We start from the raw sequence: 17,860 nt of genomic DNA on the forward strand, positions 1-17,860 counted from the left end.
TAGGCTGCACAAGCTGCCAAGTTATTGTGCATTCTGGTGTCCGTTTGAAATTGACTGAATATCGCATGGGACATATCGTAAAAATATGCATATTTATATTTTAACTAAAAATAGATTCGATTTTGGCAAAACTGAATCCAAGTGTAATTTATCCACACAATGAAAGAAGAAAATAGGTTTTATTGGCTGACCACTGCATTGAGAAGTGTAGGCTTTATTGTTTTATGCAAATAAGCAATATGCTCAATATAAAGTAAGTATTACTCGTAATAAAGTATGTATGAGGTTTGCATTGGTAAACACTGCCCCCAAGTGCACATGAGATGTAAGGACGAGTGTCACTCCCAGGTACAGTCGGTCTGCACATTTTCTCCTTTATAAATGCAAGAAATGACTGAATAATGAATCCATGTTTTTTAAGAAGAATGAAACATGGCCTATTAATAGGTAAAAAGATCAAAGGAAGAAATATTCTCATAAACAGTGGCGGATTAAGGTGGTCATGGGCCCCTAGGCTACTGTTTGCTTGGGCCCAGTATCATTAATAATGCTTTATCAGAAAAAAACAAACCGCTAGAACAGAAGAAGAGTCTGCAAACTTGAAAAATCCTGTCAATTTATGAATTTTCTTTAGCAGATCTTGGTCCCGTTGTTATTTCAGTCGTTGTGCATTTCTTTTTCGTGCTCTATCACATTTCATTTCTGACATTTTGCTGCTAGACTGTCTAGTTACAGTGAGTGACGTGAAAAAGAAGAAGAAGAAGAAGAAGAAGAAGAAGAAGAAGAAGAAGAAGAATTACTTTATTTATCCCGCACAGGGAAATTGAATTTTTTCACTCTTATTATTATACATGATACACACACAGGCCCGAAATACACACATGCACACACAGGACCTATACATGCAATTAATGAGAGATGTTAGAGCGAGGGGGCTGCCAGTGACCTGCGCCCCGAGCAGTTGGGGGTCCGGTGCCTTGCTCAACAGCACCTCTCCAGCCACCAGTCCACGCTCCATACATGGTCCACACAGTACAAGCCAACTTTTGCTTAAAATAAGTGTGTTCTCTAATTCACAATGACTGGGCAATAAATATAAATCTATATATGTCCTTTATTTTTCCTTTATTTTTCTATAGATTTAAAAGTACTGATTGCTAAATGGGAGACGTTACATGGCTGTAGTACCACTTATATCCACCAGATGTCACTTACTTACAATATGTGCCTTCTTCAGCCTTTGAAAGCAAAGCATGTGAATGATGCATCACAGTAGATCACATGAAAGTTGGAAATGTAGGTAAGTTGGACTACGCTTGCATGATTATGAGCACTGAAGCCTGCAACGATGCACAAGGCTGCTGCAGACCACACATGTAACAGATTGTCAGCAAGTAGTGATTGAACACTTGTCCATTTTAGACATGACGGTTTGATTTATGTGAATATGTTTCTGTACAACTCTCAAGGTTTCATTCACACAGGAAGTTTGTTCCCGTGTGGTTACACAGTCACTCAAGGTCAAAACCTACAGTTAGTTTCTTTGAGCCAGACTTTCTGCATGGTGTTTAGAGAGTCTTGAGATGTTTTCAAAGAACCCAGTGCCCGTGACATGGAAGATGTTTTAGCTCAAGAGTGCTTGGGGACATTTTTGCTCAATAATCACGTTTTATTAACATCTTGCTGGGATTGTTTCATGGAACTGAACGTTATTGGCATGGCAGTGACATGAGACTGGCAAGTAGAGCGCCGTCTGAGGCGTACCAGATGTAGACAATGATGCAGAAGAAACACAATCGCTAGCAGAGACAATGAGGACCGGTCCAAAGCAGTTCCCAATGACTTCAGCTCATCAGTTTGAAGGGCCCTGATGAAGTATGATGTGTAAATGTGATAAGCGCAGTTTCAGCTTTACATTTCGAGGTAAAATCAATAACAGAGAACCAAAATGTCCCTTTCTTCTCCCTCTCCATCCTTCCTTTGTATCACTTTGGACTTTTCTCCTTTCTCTTGAGCCTTCTGTTGCTCAAGTTCTCTTGCTCGATTCTCTTGCTTCACGTTTGCCTTTCCTTCCCAATTCTGTGAAACTTCCACAAGCAGTTGCACAACATTCTGCGAGGAAAAAGCTCCTCTTTTCACCAGCAAGTTTGATTGACAGCACCCTTTGCGCACTCTGCAGTAAATGTGTGTGTGTGTGTGTGTGTGTAGGAGGGGTGCATGTGTCTTGGCATCAACCAGTGTCTTTATAAATGTTTAATTGCAGCATTCGGTCTTTCCTCTCTGGGCCTTAACAACATCTGTGTGTGAAATTCATAAACACACGTTTTCCTATGTGTGTGTGTGTGTGAGAGAATGCTGCTTCAAGGAAACAGCAACAAAACCAGTCCAAAGGTTGCGAAAGAGCTCCTACACTGATTCATCTGAGGAGTGCAGGCACACACACACACACACACACACACACACACACACACACACACACACACACACACACACACACACACACACACACACACACACACAGAGGGGTTGTGTGTTGACTTAAGAGTTAATGAATGGATGATTGAGGGCTGCAGGGGTTGGGGAGAGCAGTGCCGTGGAAACAACCCCTCTTTCCCAGGAAGGGAGTATAGAACAAGAGTAAGAGACAAAGAAAGGGAGAGAAAATGAGTGTCTCAGAGACCGAATGAAATTCAGATTGTGTGTGCACAGAGCCGAGGGGGCTGTGGGGCGAACTACTCGAAGCAGACGTATTCTAAGCGCCAATAAAGCAAGTAGCATGTACTTGACAAGGACCCAAAGGGAAAGAGAGAGGGAGAGAAGCAGCTGTTGGAGGAGGAGAGTGAGACAAAGAAGGAGCTGGGGGCTGTCCTTACTTGCTCTTCAGTGTGAGGACTGTATGTGGGAGGAGGCAAAGGGAGAGGGAGAGCAGGAGAAAGAAGAGGACAAGAAAGGAAAAGAGCAAGCAGGGAGTAAGCAGTATGTTTGGTGTGTAAGGAGATAAAAATACATCTGAAAGTGTTTTGCATAGTTGCAGGAAGTCTCTTCTCCAGCCTCCTCTCCTCTACTCCTGTGTTGCAAAACTTGGGTTGAGGGACCATGCAGCAGGGGTGGACTCTTCCCTGGGTCACTGCTCTCCTGCTGGGGCTGCTGGGGCTCCTGGTGCACGGATCAGACTTCCAGCATCACCGCTACGAGGACTTGGTGCGAGCCCTGTTTGCAGTGCAGAGCGAATGCCCCTACATCACTCGGATTTACAGCATCGGGCGCAGCGTAGAGGGGCGCCACCTCTATGTGATGGAGTTTAGTGATAACCCGGGCATCCATGAAGCATGTAAGTAACTCCTGATTCACTGTTTGACAGCCCACTGATGATGAACATGTGACAGTAAGATCAAACATGTTCTGATGAAGGTTTTCATGATCCCAACCTGCATGTAAAAGCACAATAGGGAATTATTCATAATACACAGACCTACAGCAGATGCCAGGTTAATGCAGTATTCAGTCTTAATCATAATGCGTGAAAATCAGTTTGCTCAAGTAAGGGTTTCTATAAGACAGTGAGCTCACACTTTTGTAAAATGCCACTAAACAACATTTGAAGCCGATGAACAAAGATGATACAATGTTCTGATATATTATGGACAAATACAAATGCACAGACCCCGCCACTGGCTGCCCATTTCTTTTGCACTTCTTGCTGTGGAGAGTGAGAACATAGCTGGCAGGAGACAGAGCAGTCTGTGGGGGCTCTGTCCACCCCCCAAGATATGAAATGCAAGATTCCCATTTAACTTTCTGAAGCATAATCACTTTGTGAATGGATAGTGAAGATGAGAGAAGAATTAGAGTAATCCCAAGATGGCTTCTTTGATTAAAAAAAAGTAAACTCAAAGTGAAAGAGAAAAGGCAAAAGTGAAAAAAAAACGAGTGAACATCTGTGATTCATTTCAATTTCTGCCATCGAACCACTGACAATTAGTGGGGTGTCACAGACACAGAAGACGCAGAAGTTCACTTTCAGTCAACAAGGTTTTAACCCTAAACCCACTCTTGCAAAAGCTTTTACTTGTTTCTCCCCTCTTATGCATTGAATCAGCCCTCCAGGTGTTTATTTTGCATATTGGTTGCATATTGAAAACCATAACCTCACCATTTCCGATGTTTGTATTGAAAACAGGCCAAAAGATTACACCCGTGTAAGTGATTTTGGACATTTTTCCATTCCAGCAATTTTTTTTCATGGCAGTTCTTTGTAAAGAAAAAGCTTGACTACTGCAGGGAATTCTTTTCTCGCTGTGACTGAGCTTGCATTTTTTTTTCTGCATTTGCACACGTAGGGGTTTCCTTCAGGAGAATAGAAGGATGTGCGCCTGTTCTGGTGCAAGATGACTGAGGGTGAAAAACAGGAACTGTGCACTTCATGGAAGGGATTGACCTGAGGTCTTGTCTGGGTCAACCCCCTTGCACCCTTTAGGAAGTTCATGTCTTTCACATGCTGCTGTGTGTGTATGTGTGTGTGTTTAAAGCTGCACGCTAGAGCCAACACTGTTCTCTGAACCTGAGGCCAGTTGGCCCCACGTTAAAGAAAAGGAGGTGATTTGCACCCAAGCTGCCATTTGGGTGCCTGAAGCAATTAGTGAAGGGTGTTCATAAAAGTGGAAGTATCGGCTCACCCCCACCATACCCCACCCCCGAAAAAACCTACACTTATTTCTTCTCATGAATAACTTAAGTGCAAACACTAATGCAGCGTTAAATCATATAGTTTTAAGTAAAATATTAAGTAACAGTGTTCAGTAGCTCTGTATAGCTGCAGTGTTTTGGGGGTCCTTGGATCTATCAGCGCTGCAGCAGTGATTAATGAAGGGTCCCCTGGGAGCAGGGAACCCTATACAGAGAGAGAGACTGTTTGGATAGGTGGCTCACCCAATCAGTGGCAAATACCCATAGGAATGCCAAATGATCTTATCCAAATAATTCAATCAGCTGTAATCAGACTCACTCCCCAGAACTCACCTTTGTCAGAACCTTGAGAGCTACCTTATCAAGAAACTGTGATCATTTAAAGACATTCAGGTTAGTGATGTTTTGATAGATATCCAGATATCCATTAGGAAAAAAACTCAGCCCCCTTACTCAATTTATTAATACACCAAAAAAATGTTTTCGCTACAGCCCTACCCCTTATGGTGGCTAATGTTAGCTAAGGGTCAATTCCACATCAAAATCACATTGAAGTCTATCTATGGGTCTTCATGAGAACTGCTTCATTCCTTTTACCCCGGAAATCGTAGCTCGTAGCTGGGAATGACGTCACGCTAGAGTGGACGGTGTTTCAGTACAAGTCAGAAAAACATTCCATGCTCCATTTGGGCAAGTGTGGTTTTCTCAAGCTGGGTTAGCCATTGTTAGCATTGTGCACAAACACAGTTAGTGAGGTTTCCTCTCAACCCGAAATCTGACTTCAGGTGGCTCCAGTTATAGTTTTCTTACTGGGAACTCGTAAATTCCCACTTCTCAATTAGAATGGGACGCACCATAGTACATATGTAAAAAATTTGTATAAAGCCTTTTATGGGTTCAAAGAAGTCTGATCGACTGCCTCAAATGAAGTCACTTGAGTCAGCGTCAGTTCTGGTTGAAGACTATGACGTTTAAAAATAACAAAAATCCGCAGGGGGTGGAGTTAAAAAGAAATTAGCTACCTATGTAGCCCGCTTCTCATGTCTGCTTGAGGCTAACAGCTCGAGGCTACATTAGCCGCTATTAGCATGACACACAAGAACCTCAGACAAAACAGTTTGTGGTTGAGATGCATTGTGGGTAACGTACCCCCCAACTTTTGACAAGGAAAACAAATGCATAGAATAATAAAGGACCAAATTGAACACCCCCATTATCCCATAAGTGACATTTATAACTAGAGTGGCTGCAATTGACCAAAAGCTACATAGTCTCTCTTTAATCAGGTTATGTGGTGATGAATTCAAATTGAAATCATGTAACATATAAACTCTAGTTACTACCACAAAGACTCATAAAACTCCCAAAGGCTCAATTTAAAACATGAAAAAGACAGCCTGCCTATTGAGTCTACTGTATTTTCATGTAGTGAGTGTGCTCATATGTGTGTTCATATGTGTGATCGTGCTCAGGCAGTCATTTTGAATGTCACGCTTGGCAGCTCTGTGTGGCTTTTTGACCTCATGTCCCACTCCACCTTTTCCACTTCCTCCCCAGTGGAGCCGGAGTTCAAGTACGTGGGCAACATGCACGGCAACGAAGTGCTCGGCCGTGAACTGCTCATTAAGTTATCCCAGTTTCTGTGCGAGGAATATCGGGCCGGAAACCAGCGGATCATGAGGCTGATCCATGACACGCGCATCCACATCCTGCCCTCCATGAACCCTGATGGCTACGAAGTGGCTGCCAGACAGGTAATGTACACCCAGACATTCATGTGAGCTCCAGGCTTCCACGTGCCAAAAGAAAACCAGGGAAATGTTCCCACTGGGATGCCTTTGGCTGTTTTTCTCCAGCAATCATTTGCCACTTTTTTTTTTTTACCGCATTTATGCTTGATTGTGTTCTTGCCAGTAGAAATGTTAAAATGTCAAGGTCCCGAAGCAAAACTCAACACCTGCAAGTACTCAGATACATCTAAAAGGTATGTGTTTAGATCCATTGAAAACAGGCAACCAAGAGCCAAAAACAGCTTTTATTTGATTAGATATTCCACTGTTTGCTAATGTCTGTAATAATCCCATCTATCAGCTCCCTGAGAGAGCCCCTAGCTTTAATTACACACATGCTCCCCCCTTAAGCACGAACACACACACTCACACACACACACACACACACACACACACACACACACACACACACACACACACACACACACACACACACACACACACACACACACACACACACACACACACACGTGCACAATCTCTTTGAGAGTAATTATATGTCCTGGGAAAGCCAGTTGATGGTCCCTCTCTTTGCCACTCAGATAACACACAAACAAAGCACTATAATTTGTTGCATCAACAGATGTTTGGATGCAGCAGCATCTGGACAACAATGGGAAGGCTATTTCCCAGCATCCTACAAGGCAAAGATGTGCTGGTGCTGATTTTGTGTACTTATTTAGCAACAAAGATATTGTTCCATGGCATCCCCATATTGTGGAAAGTGAGATTTCCATTTCCTTTTGGATTATAAAGCAGCATGCCAAGAAAAAGCATGTAAACATGTTCTTGTAGAAACCAAAAATATGAAAATGAACCTGAAACTGAGCATAATATGGGACCTTCAACATCCTATAAAGTTTTTTGGGGGAAAATTTGGAAAATAAATACATTTAAGTAAATTTGGATTCTTATGAAAACAAAGGATTATTGTGAATTAAATGTTATATACAGAAAAAAACTATGGGAAAAGAATCCACTCTTGCTGGGGAAAAACAGTTTAATCCAAAAGTTTGAGAAACTTGATAGTCTGTCTGTGGGTCAACAGGGTCCAGAGTTCAATGGCTACCTGGTGGGTCGAGGGAACGCCAGAGAATACGATCTGAACCGGAACTTTCCAGACTTGAACGCGCTCATGTACTACTACGAGAAGACCAACGGAAGAAATCACCACCTGCCCCTGCCAGACAACTGGGAGCAACAGGTAAGTGCTACTGGATAAACATATATGTGTGCATATATGTGTAAATACATGCATGTGCGTGTGTGGGGGAGACTGAAAGAGGGAGAGAGAGGAAGATGGATGAGTGCGTTTCTCATATTTGTGTGAGTCCGTATGTATTTGAATATGGAGTTGACTAATGAGCCACTGTAACATAGCTGAGTTGTCTTGGCTTTAACTTTGTTGACATGAATGGATTTATGAGATTTGTACTGGATCAGACTCCACTGCCGTTTGAGCTTTTAATAAGTAAAAAGAAACGGCCCATATATTCAAACCATAAGCGTACCCAGTGAATCGCTTCATAAGCTGTCTGTTTCATGTGAATGTTTATGCGTGCATGTACAGTCTTAACCATCTGGATGGGTGTGTTTGCTTATCTTACTGTAAAACCTATATCTCCTCATATAAACTGTGCTTTTCTTCGTCTGAGTCACAAGGAGGCCGTTCTCCTTTGTCTTTGCACTATGAAACAAGAGGGCAAAATGGCAGGCCTTACTCGTTCTAACTTAGGAACAAAAGCATCACAGAAAATATCCATTAGATCGAAACTCTCAACTCAAAACTGAGAGTTTCCGACAGAGGGTGAACAAAGGTATATTCAGACAGACAGCATGAGACACATAATGTCTTTTCCAAACATTAAAACAGGTAAAGATGCTCTAGTAGGAACCCAGACTACATGAACCTTAAATTGAGCCTAATATGTGACCTGTAAAAAAGGTGTGTTTGAATACTTTCATATCTGTTTGCTGTAAATTTGTGTGGCCCTTTTTTGGAGCAAAGTAGATGAACTCTAAGCTGAGAATAAGCTTTAAAACTTTTACGGTGGAAGTCCAAAAAATAAAACTGACGTACAGAAGTCCTCTAAAGCTCTTTCACTCTTGAAATCATAACACTTGACAAGATATATGTACTGTATATGAAGGCCTAAACATTTTTGTCATTTCGTCACCACCATGAGAATTTGAGCTGACCTACTCTGTGGTCTGAGAGTGTAACTGTTACCTGCCAGCTCGAGATACTGCGTGACTCTCCACAAACCTGTGATTTCACTCAAAATCACCAGGTCATTGCTAAGTATGTCTGTGAATGAAATAAAACACTTTTACCGCTTTACGCTTTTCCAGTGGGTAGTGATAAAGGCCTGGTGCATTTTTTTTGCTTTGGAGATACTGACACCCACTTATCAAGTGTTGTGCTCTTTGAAATATGTGTAACTTGGCAGAAACGCTCGAAGCACTCTGAACAGTCTGGTAGGCCTACCATACGTGCAACTACATGTCCCGTCGATTAATTATAGAAATTATAAGAAGCAGACACTTTTCTGACACTAAGAATAACACTGAAGATAAACTGCATCATTCATTTAAAAAAGAAAAAAAAGCTTATGTACTGTATTGCCTCTTTTTTTACAACCCAGCCCATGAGTGGAAAGAGAAGCTATATTAAACCAGACGTTTTTGATGAAAGTAAAGTTACTTATCTTAAAGAGTTTAAGGGAATAAATTAATCAAGACAAACTTAAAGGAATGTGGGTACTGTTTAAAACAAAGACACAAATACAACCAAAAGAGGGTTCCTCAAGAAATGACAGCTCACCAACTTATTAACCCAGGTTTAAAACCAAAACACAGATAGAACTGCTCGCCTGCACCTTTGGTGTAACTAAACAGAAAATAACTATGTGAGTGAAAAGACAGAATCAGATTGTGAAGCTGTGCCTGGCTCAGTCCCCAGGTAGTTTTTACAAGTACCTCATTTTTTTTTTACACACAAAGTCGTTCTAGTGGTGAACTTACTGTACAACAATGCAAAGCACAACGAGAGGCACGTTGGTTCACTGATACAGACAAATTACAGCTGCCTGGAGGGGAAGCCTGACACACCATAGATAAGCACAGGTGAGCTTGAGTGCTCCTCCCAGATTTGAGGACAGGGCTGGTTGCCGCTTCAATCAGTAGCTTAAAATGCTCCAAGCAGGAAGTGGGAGGGACTGGGCCTGGCTAGACGAACCCCTGACTGGGAACCGCACACCGTATTTTGCACACACCAGACTGTATTTAATATCATTTCAGAGCCCTGCAGTGTAAATGGCAGAAAGAATAGAAAGAAGGGAATGATGAGAGTGTGCTGTCAAACCTTTTGTAATACATTTTAATCATTAAGGTCAGATCCTTTGGGGTATCTTATCTGCAGTCATCTTATCTTCAACAGCCACTTAATGGACTGTTGTTTTCCAGATTATTCTCCATGAGCTTTTTACCTGTAATTTGGCCTTCCCTTTGGTCCCTCCTGTTTGTAAACCACTATAGAGATAACTCTGGAAATAGTATGTTTCCATCTCCTTATAACACTATTGACCAGATTAAGCATGAGTGTGGCATTTCCGCAGGTGATCGAGACATGAGACAATGTTATCAAGATTACATTATGAGTATTACATCATCACTCAAAATGAATGAAGCAACACAGTTTGTAAAATGACCATAAATAATAAACATTTTGTATTTGAGCAAAAAAATAGGGATTAAAAGCATTCAGTTTCATCATTATCGTTTTTATAAGTCACATATCAATAAAGTGCTTTTGTTCCCAAGCAAAGGACAGACATTTACTACTTTTTTCCTATTTACTCGTTCCCGGGCTGCTTGTGTTGAGAAAACTAAAACACTGGTCCTCCCAGTCGCGAGCTGGCTGTCTACCCACATGACTGCCTCCTGAAAGGCAAACACAGAAGAGTAACTGTGCCACTGTTACAGATACTTCATTCATGCTGGTCGGGATTACATCCTCACAGGCTGCATGAAGCCACAACGACCCCTGTGCTCGCCTGCAGGCTCAGCCATGCTACATTTTAATTAGCCAACTGGTGATGTTTCATCCAGAGGACTGAGTTTAATAAAAGAAAAAAAAATCTCTTTTGCTGTTTCACTCACTTTTAAAATCCAGATTTAGATAGGGCAAAGGGGTTAGCAGACTCTTAAAGGTCCCATTTTGTAAAAAGTGCAATTTCCATATCTTTTTTTTTTTTTTTAACTATCAAGCAGGTCGAGGTTCAATATAAATACTGTTAAAGTAATAAAATGTTCAATCCACAGAGAAATGCACACAGCCCAGAAACTGTGTCTTTAAATGAGACGTCAGGACTCCTTTGTGATTGTGTTATTATACTATACTAAATATACTGTAGGTAGAAAGTGCTGCTACAGTGCCACTACAGTCATTCGAGAGTGCAAATGCAGGAGACCCTTAGTGATGAACCTTTATGAACCTGAAAATGAGCATAAAATGTCAACTGCAATCACTCAGGGGCTTCCAGGTGACCTACACATGGGACTATTTTGTTCCTGTAAAAAATGTAAACTGACAACTGATTGGCCAGCAGAGGACGTCCCTCATACAGTGTGAAATCTAACCATGTCTGTCTATGAACCACTGAGTTATCCAGAATGTGTATTTGTGTGTATTTGTATTGAATATAGCACGATATGCCCTCTGTCTGTTCAATTATTTGAGTTTGGTCACACTAACATATGGTTTTCATTGTGTGTGTGTGTGTGTGTGTGTGTGTGTGTGTGTGTGTGTGTGTGTGTGTGTGTGCGTGTGCGTGTGCGTGTGTGCGTGTGTGCGTGTGTGTCCTTCAAATGTAACTCTACACCATGTTGACAGCTCTGAATTCAAGCATGCAGTGCGTATATAAAGATCCACAGACAATAAACACCTGCCAGTCCTCCAAACCAAGGCCAGCAGTAGTAGTCTTGGATCTGATCGGTCTGATTATTCTTCGGCTCAACCTGACTGTGTTTATTGTCCCACATACCTCACTCAAGGAGAGGCATTACTTCTTGTATCCATGCATGATATACGGCTGGGAGCGTGTGAAGATAGTTAACACTGACAGAGAAAATAAACGGCAGCCGCAAGTGGAATTTATGGTTCAAGATTTCTGTTGCATTACACGGGAGATGCCACAGATTAGATTTTAGTTTTAACTGTATATTATAGATTTATGAGTTACTGTTCATTGCAGATTTAATCTTGCATCATCTTGTAAACGTGTCTCCCTCCTTGATTTCCGAACCCAAAAACAGACCTTTTTACAAATGCAAACCATGCCTGATTTAATTTCAGTCTAGATCAAATTAGATCCCCTGAATCACTCGAGGATGAGGGAGAAAGCGCACTGCAAGTAGAGCTGAAGAATCACTTTATGGGCTTGAGAAAGACAGCGGATACTGTACCTTGAAGGATTAGCTACGGTTTCTTAAATATTAACCTGGTTGCTTGGAAATGAAAATGAGGGAAACAGCACAGAGAAAATATTTGTAGAAGCCAGTGGTTCTGGGTGAAAAGAAAACCAGATGTCTTCGATCCACTCATGTTGTTTATGAAAAGTCTGGGATGAAGTGAAGGTAATGTGTAATAATATTAAGACTATATACAGTAGGTCTGAGAGGGACTAAGAGGGCATTGGACAGTTTGATTTAAGGATTGGTGAAGAATTTGTGGCCTTCATTTGGACTATATTTTACAGAAACAAGGACATTATGTAAATACTGATGTACAATGAAATGAGTAGTTCCATTCACTATGTCTTTATGTGTGTATAAAAAGGTCCATAGATTGTCCTGTAAGTACATGAGCCCTAAAAAGTGATATCGATATGCTCCACAGGTTGAACCAGAGACGTTGGCGGTCATAAAATGGATGCAAAACTACAATTTCGTCCTGTCAGCTAACCTCCACGGAGGAGCCGTTGTAGCCAATTACCCCTTCGACAAATCAAGAGACCCTCGCATTCGAGGGAGGACAACATACGCGGCCACTCCAGATGACAAAATCTTCAGAAAGGTACGCTGCAGATTAAAAATGATTTCCAGATGTCACGCTCAGCTGATCTCATCGCTGTCTGTGGTGTGTGCGCATGTGTGTGAAAACGTGAATGATTGGGCATATGTGTATTTGTGTGTGATGACAGTTGGCGAGGACCTACTCGTACGCTCACAGCTGGATGCACAAGGGTTGGAACTGTGGGGACTTCTTCGATGAGGGGATCACTAACGGGGCCAGCTGGTACTCTCTGTCCAAAGGTAAGCAAAACCTCTGGCTCCTGAGAGAATCATGAAAAGCATGTTACTACCCTTCCTGATTTTGTTACATCATTCAACAGTGCACAGCCTCAACACGTTAAGGCAGGTCAAGACTACCCGTTGGAAAGAGCAAGCTGAATTTTTCTACCAGCATCATGAAGCACATTACTGACTCACTACCTCCACATACAAAAACACATTGTTCCTTTTGCAAAATGTGTTGGAGAGCGTCCATTAAAGGGGTAGTTTTTTTTTTTACAAGCAGGGCAGACTCATAGCCTAGTGCTACACTTTAAAAAATCCAAACTATCCCCTTTAACATTCCTGTTCCAAAGAAAGACAAGGTCACCTGCATGAATGATGGCCAGCGCTGGCCCAGATTTTGGCATGAATGACATGCTTCGAGTGGCTCGCAGGGCAAGCTTTCCCGGTGTCGTCATGAACTCTCTGACTCTTTCCGAGGCCTCTTTGCCCTCTTCTTGCCTTTAACCTCTTCACCTTCTGTACAACAACAGCTGCACCTACACTGACCCCCTAGTATAGCTGCTCAGGTTTGTAAATAACACATGCCCACGACAACCTTAGGGAATGTACTAAAATTATTAACGGGGGAAGCGAGGGAAGTGATTTTTTTGGAAACACAGAGCCCTTTTAACGTTCTCCGTCAAACTTACAGTATGACTCTCCCGTTCACCACATTAAGTAGCCCTGTGTGTCAAAAGCATGGTGCAGGGAAGACGTAATTTACGTTGTGAACTCACATTAAACTACGCGGGTAAGTTTAGGCAACAAAAGCACTTGGTTAGGGTAAGGAAAATATCGTGGGTGGGGTAAAAATACATGCATTTGTAACGTAAAAATACATGAACAGGACATGGATCGGGTTAAAGTTTGTTGTTTCTTTGACCCATCCACCACTCCGACCTGCCTCCATGCATTGAACTTAGCGTTCTTAATCCTGGAGCACTTGCTCTGAGCATCTAATATCGGCACGGACGGGTTTACAGTTGAAAGCCTGGTGCGCCGTAACGGCATGGCGGTATTTCACACTCTGGTAATAAGAACAGGCTGCAGATTTACGGTCCTCCAATTGATCCTAAAAAATAAACACTGTAAATATTTTAGGTGTATTTTTTATATTTTTCTAAAAAGAAGCCAGAGTGCTAAGTGGATCACTTATTATGGTTTGTTTTAGTAAAATGTTATTTACTGGCAATGGCCACCTACAGGCCATTAAGAGTTATATGAGCTCAGGCACTGGCAGGCACATTATAGTTGTCATCCCCCCCAGTTTGGTTTATGAGAAATGATTTGTCATAGAATGCTTGGAAGTTCATCATCAAACTGTCTGGGCATGTATTCAATTTCAGTACAGTTAATCTGTAACTGCAACAATAACGATACCCATGTCTTTGATGTAAGTCCTGGTATGGACTGGTCGGGATTATTCTTTGGAATCTGAATCTGTTGAGCTTTTCGGTTGAGTCATGCAAGCTTTTGAACTGGATGAAAACGCCCACAGTCGCATTTAGCAGGAACAAGTTATGTTTATTTTGCCGTCCCCGTTTGCTCCAAGTGTTATGTCATGGTCTATGAGGATAGATTTGAACTTTCCCTCGAAAACCTGCCCTCATATGCATTAAGTTTTTTTGTTTGTTTTTTTAAATGAATGCTGTGTTGGAAAGGTGAGAGAAAATTCAGCTTTTCAAAAAGCCATTCTGTTGTAGGGTGTAATATTTGTCTGTCTAAAACATCTCCTTGGAAAAGATCGGCTTGAACATATGAAGAAAGGAGTAAAAGTTCCAGTGTCTCAATGAAAAAGAATAAGTAAGATGGACTGAAATGATAAATCACATCAACTCCTCATCAAAACATTAGCCCTGTGTAAACCGCTCCATGAACCATGATGGGAACCACTGAAAGAGAAAAAACAATCTAAAGATCTTCCCTTGAAAATCTAAAGTAAAGAGTCCCTTTCTGTGCGTTTCAGGCATGCAGGACTTCAACTACCTGTACACCAACTGTTTTGAGATCACCCTGGAGCTGAGCTGTGATAAGTTTCCTCCAGCAGCAGCACTGCCCAGAGAATGGCTGGGCAACCGAGAAGCACTGGTTTCATACCTGGAACAGGTCAGAACCCTCTCGCTGTTTGGCAAATTCCCTCTCATCAAATACACAAGCATACAGTTACACACAAAAACCCAACTGCCAAGAGTCACGAGTCCAGAACACACTGGCATCTCGTAGAAATTGGCTGGGATTCTTTGGATAAAGTGACTTAAAATGAGCTGCATGAAATTTAGTGAAATACAAGTAAACTGACTCCTCTCTGTCAAGTATGAAAAGAGGCCTGGTATGAAGACAGAAATATCCTTTATCCATCAGTGTCAGGGTGCAGAGATAGTATATAATGATGCATTGCCACTAATAGTGTTTCTTAAGCCCCAAGGGAGGATATGCATACCTTTTTCTGCACCACTGATTAAATAGACCAAACTGAAAGGGCCTGTGGATACTGTTTGGTCTTGTTTTACTGATGCAGACTAAAGGGTGGAGGAAGGTTTATAAGGTCTAAAGTTTTGGAAAATCTGCATTGGAAATGTAGTTTATAACCTGAATTGACTTGCAGTCAATGCTGTTTTCCAATGCAGCTTTTAAACCGAAGCTATCCATGGTCACACATACCTAACTTGTCTATATTTACACATATTTCACATTTTTTGGGAGGTATAAGCTCAAATACAAATAGTTTGACCCATACAAGAAAGCCCTGTGAGAAATTGGTCAAATGAAATATCAAAATAACTTGTGTCTTTCAGGTGCATCATGGGATTAAAGGCATGGTGTATGATGAAAACAACAACCCTATAGGCAATGCCGAGATCTCAGTGGCTGGCGTCAACCACGATGTGACTAGCGGTGAGAAGGGGCAGGAGGGATTGTCAGTTAATTGTTGTACAGATGTGGTTGTTATTTTCTGGGGGTTTATTCTTTGTTAACAGAGGTGTCGGAGAATATGTGAGTGTGTGAGGTAAATGGGTAAATGATCTGCTAATCATGCATCAGAATAGTACCATCAGTCCTCACACTGGAATGGAACAAGCCGCCCTCTAGTGGTCAATGGTGGAAATTCACTGAAAATAATGCAAACTGTATATGCACTGTATTTATATTGACCTGAATACTGTAGTTAAGGTCAACTCCATGATACTTGTTGAGTATAAAAATGGTATGTTACTCTATACCCCACTGCATTTAAGAGGGATATATTGCACTTTTTATTGTATTTTTATCTGACAGCTATAGTTACTAACATTACATCTGAAGTATTCTTTAGTAAAAGAAACCCCTAACAAATATATGATTTAAACAACTGTAACAAATGTGCTAAAATCAGTTTCACCTTGGCTGAATACGGCACTGGGATGTTATTTAAATGTTTAAATGCATCACTAATAATTATCCAATAGAATGGATCAGAGCAGACTGGGCTTTTTTGGGAGGGGGCTTAAAGAGACAGCCGCTAAAACAGAGCGTTTCAGACAGAGGGTGAATGCAGGTTTATTCACACAGACAGAATGAGAAAAATACTGTGTTTTTGGAACATTAGAGCATGTAAACATATTCTAGTAGAAACCCAAAATACAAGTATAAACCTGAAAATGAGCATAATATGGGACCTTTAAAGCGCCCCTATGTAGCTTTTTCTGAACAGCACCAGTGTGGCCACAAGTGACAGAATAATAACAGTAGCACATATGCATCATCAAGTTAGTAAACTGAATCAGTAATCAGTCAGTAACAACAATACCCCCCTAAAATGATCTAACCTTCACTCACACTCACCACCATAAGCTACTGGTCATACCAGAGCAATAACAGACCATTTTTATAGAGTACTGTTGTTACTATTACTTAAAAGAGATCTAGAAACTTTTTGCTACCACTGTGTAAGTAGAGATTTCAAATAAACAAGTTTGATGTATTTTCCCATGTTCTTCTCCAGGATTGGAAGGCGACTATTTCAGACTTCTGTTACCAGGCACCTACACTGTGACAGCATCGGCCCCAGGTTATGGCCCCTCCACCAGCACTGTCACAGTGGGACCAGCTGAGGCCATACAGGTGTGTTTCTATGTGCACAGACAATACAGGATATGTAAACACAGTTTTAATAACAATAATTACGATATTTTGTAAAAGGAAAAAAGCAAGTAGTGGGTACCCTAAATAAACATTTAGAGACCCAGACTCGGGCCTGTGATTCACTTTTGTGTGTCTGTATGTTCCTGTAGGCTGAAAATGTACTCTGCCTCCATCACTCACAACTTTTTCTCCATCTCTTCCCTCACAGCTTAATTTTTACTTGAAAACGGCACCAAAACAAAACCTGAAAGGGAAGCCGCACAATGGCAAGAAGAACCACTCATCTCCCAAGGCTCCCTTAAAGCTCGGCCCTAGATGAGACATGGACAATAACACACAAACATATATACACACGTACTGAAAATCCCACCTAAAACAGACGCACACATATACACATACAGTACACTTTACAAATATGGAAATGATAATTGACCATTATATATGTATGTCATTTTACCTTTGTAGTTGATTATGTATTTCAAACCTTTGTGTTTTTGTTGGTGGTTTTTGTCTCTATTATGTTGCAAACCTGGTGTATTTATGTAACAGTGTTAATTTGTATGAACACAGCTATCCTGTATTTGTAAAGGACTTTTTGGATTTTGATTACGATAATTTGATGAAAATTGAAAGTGAAAATAAAATGTTTTTGCTGGCGTCAGTTACTATCTCTTTATAGTGTGTATTCTGCTTTATTTAGCCAGTTTATTCTTCTTTAAAGCTTTAATGAAAAACAGCATTTTCCACTCTCACTATAAGAACAATAGATAATAGATTAGAGACATAGCTTTATTCCATGCACACTAAAACAGACATAAAGACTAAAGAATGTCTGAAAAATGCAAGAATAACATAACAGGAGACATACAAAATTAACAAACAAACATGAAGTGCAGAGAATATACTTGAAGAAATATCACCAT

The 17,860-nt window shown here is 41.1% G+C and overlaps 1 protein-coding gene across 1 annotated transcript; it reads left to right on the forward strand.

Annotated features, from left to right (window-relative positions):
- The first annotated feature begins 2,924 nt into the window (after positions 1–2,924).
- cpn1 (carboxypeptidase N, polypeptide 1) lies at positions 2,925–17,589 on the forward strand. The gene is made up of 9 exons (XM_083933127.1): positions 2,925–3,331; positions 6,244–6,440; positions 7,525–7,680; positions 12,376–12,552; positions 12,680–12,791; positions 14,782–14,921; positions 15,611–15,710; positions 16,798–16,916; positions 17,146–17,589. The coding sequence occupies exons 1-9, from the start codon at positions 3,097–3,099 to the stop codon at positions 17,254–17,256; spliced, it is 1,347 nt and encodes a 448-aa protein (XP_083789253.1). The 5' UTR covers positions 2,925–3,096; the 3' UTR covers positions 17,257–17,589.
- The last annotated feature ends 271 nt before the right edge of the window (positions 17,590–17,860 follow it).

Source organism: Echiichthys vipera (genome assembly GCF_963691815.1).
Source record: "Echiichthys vipera genome assembly, chromosome: 18".
Classification (NCBI taxonomy): Eukaryota; Metazoa; Chordata; class Actinopteri; order Perciformes; family Trachinidae; genus Echiichthys; species Echiichthys vipera.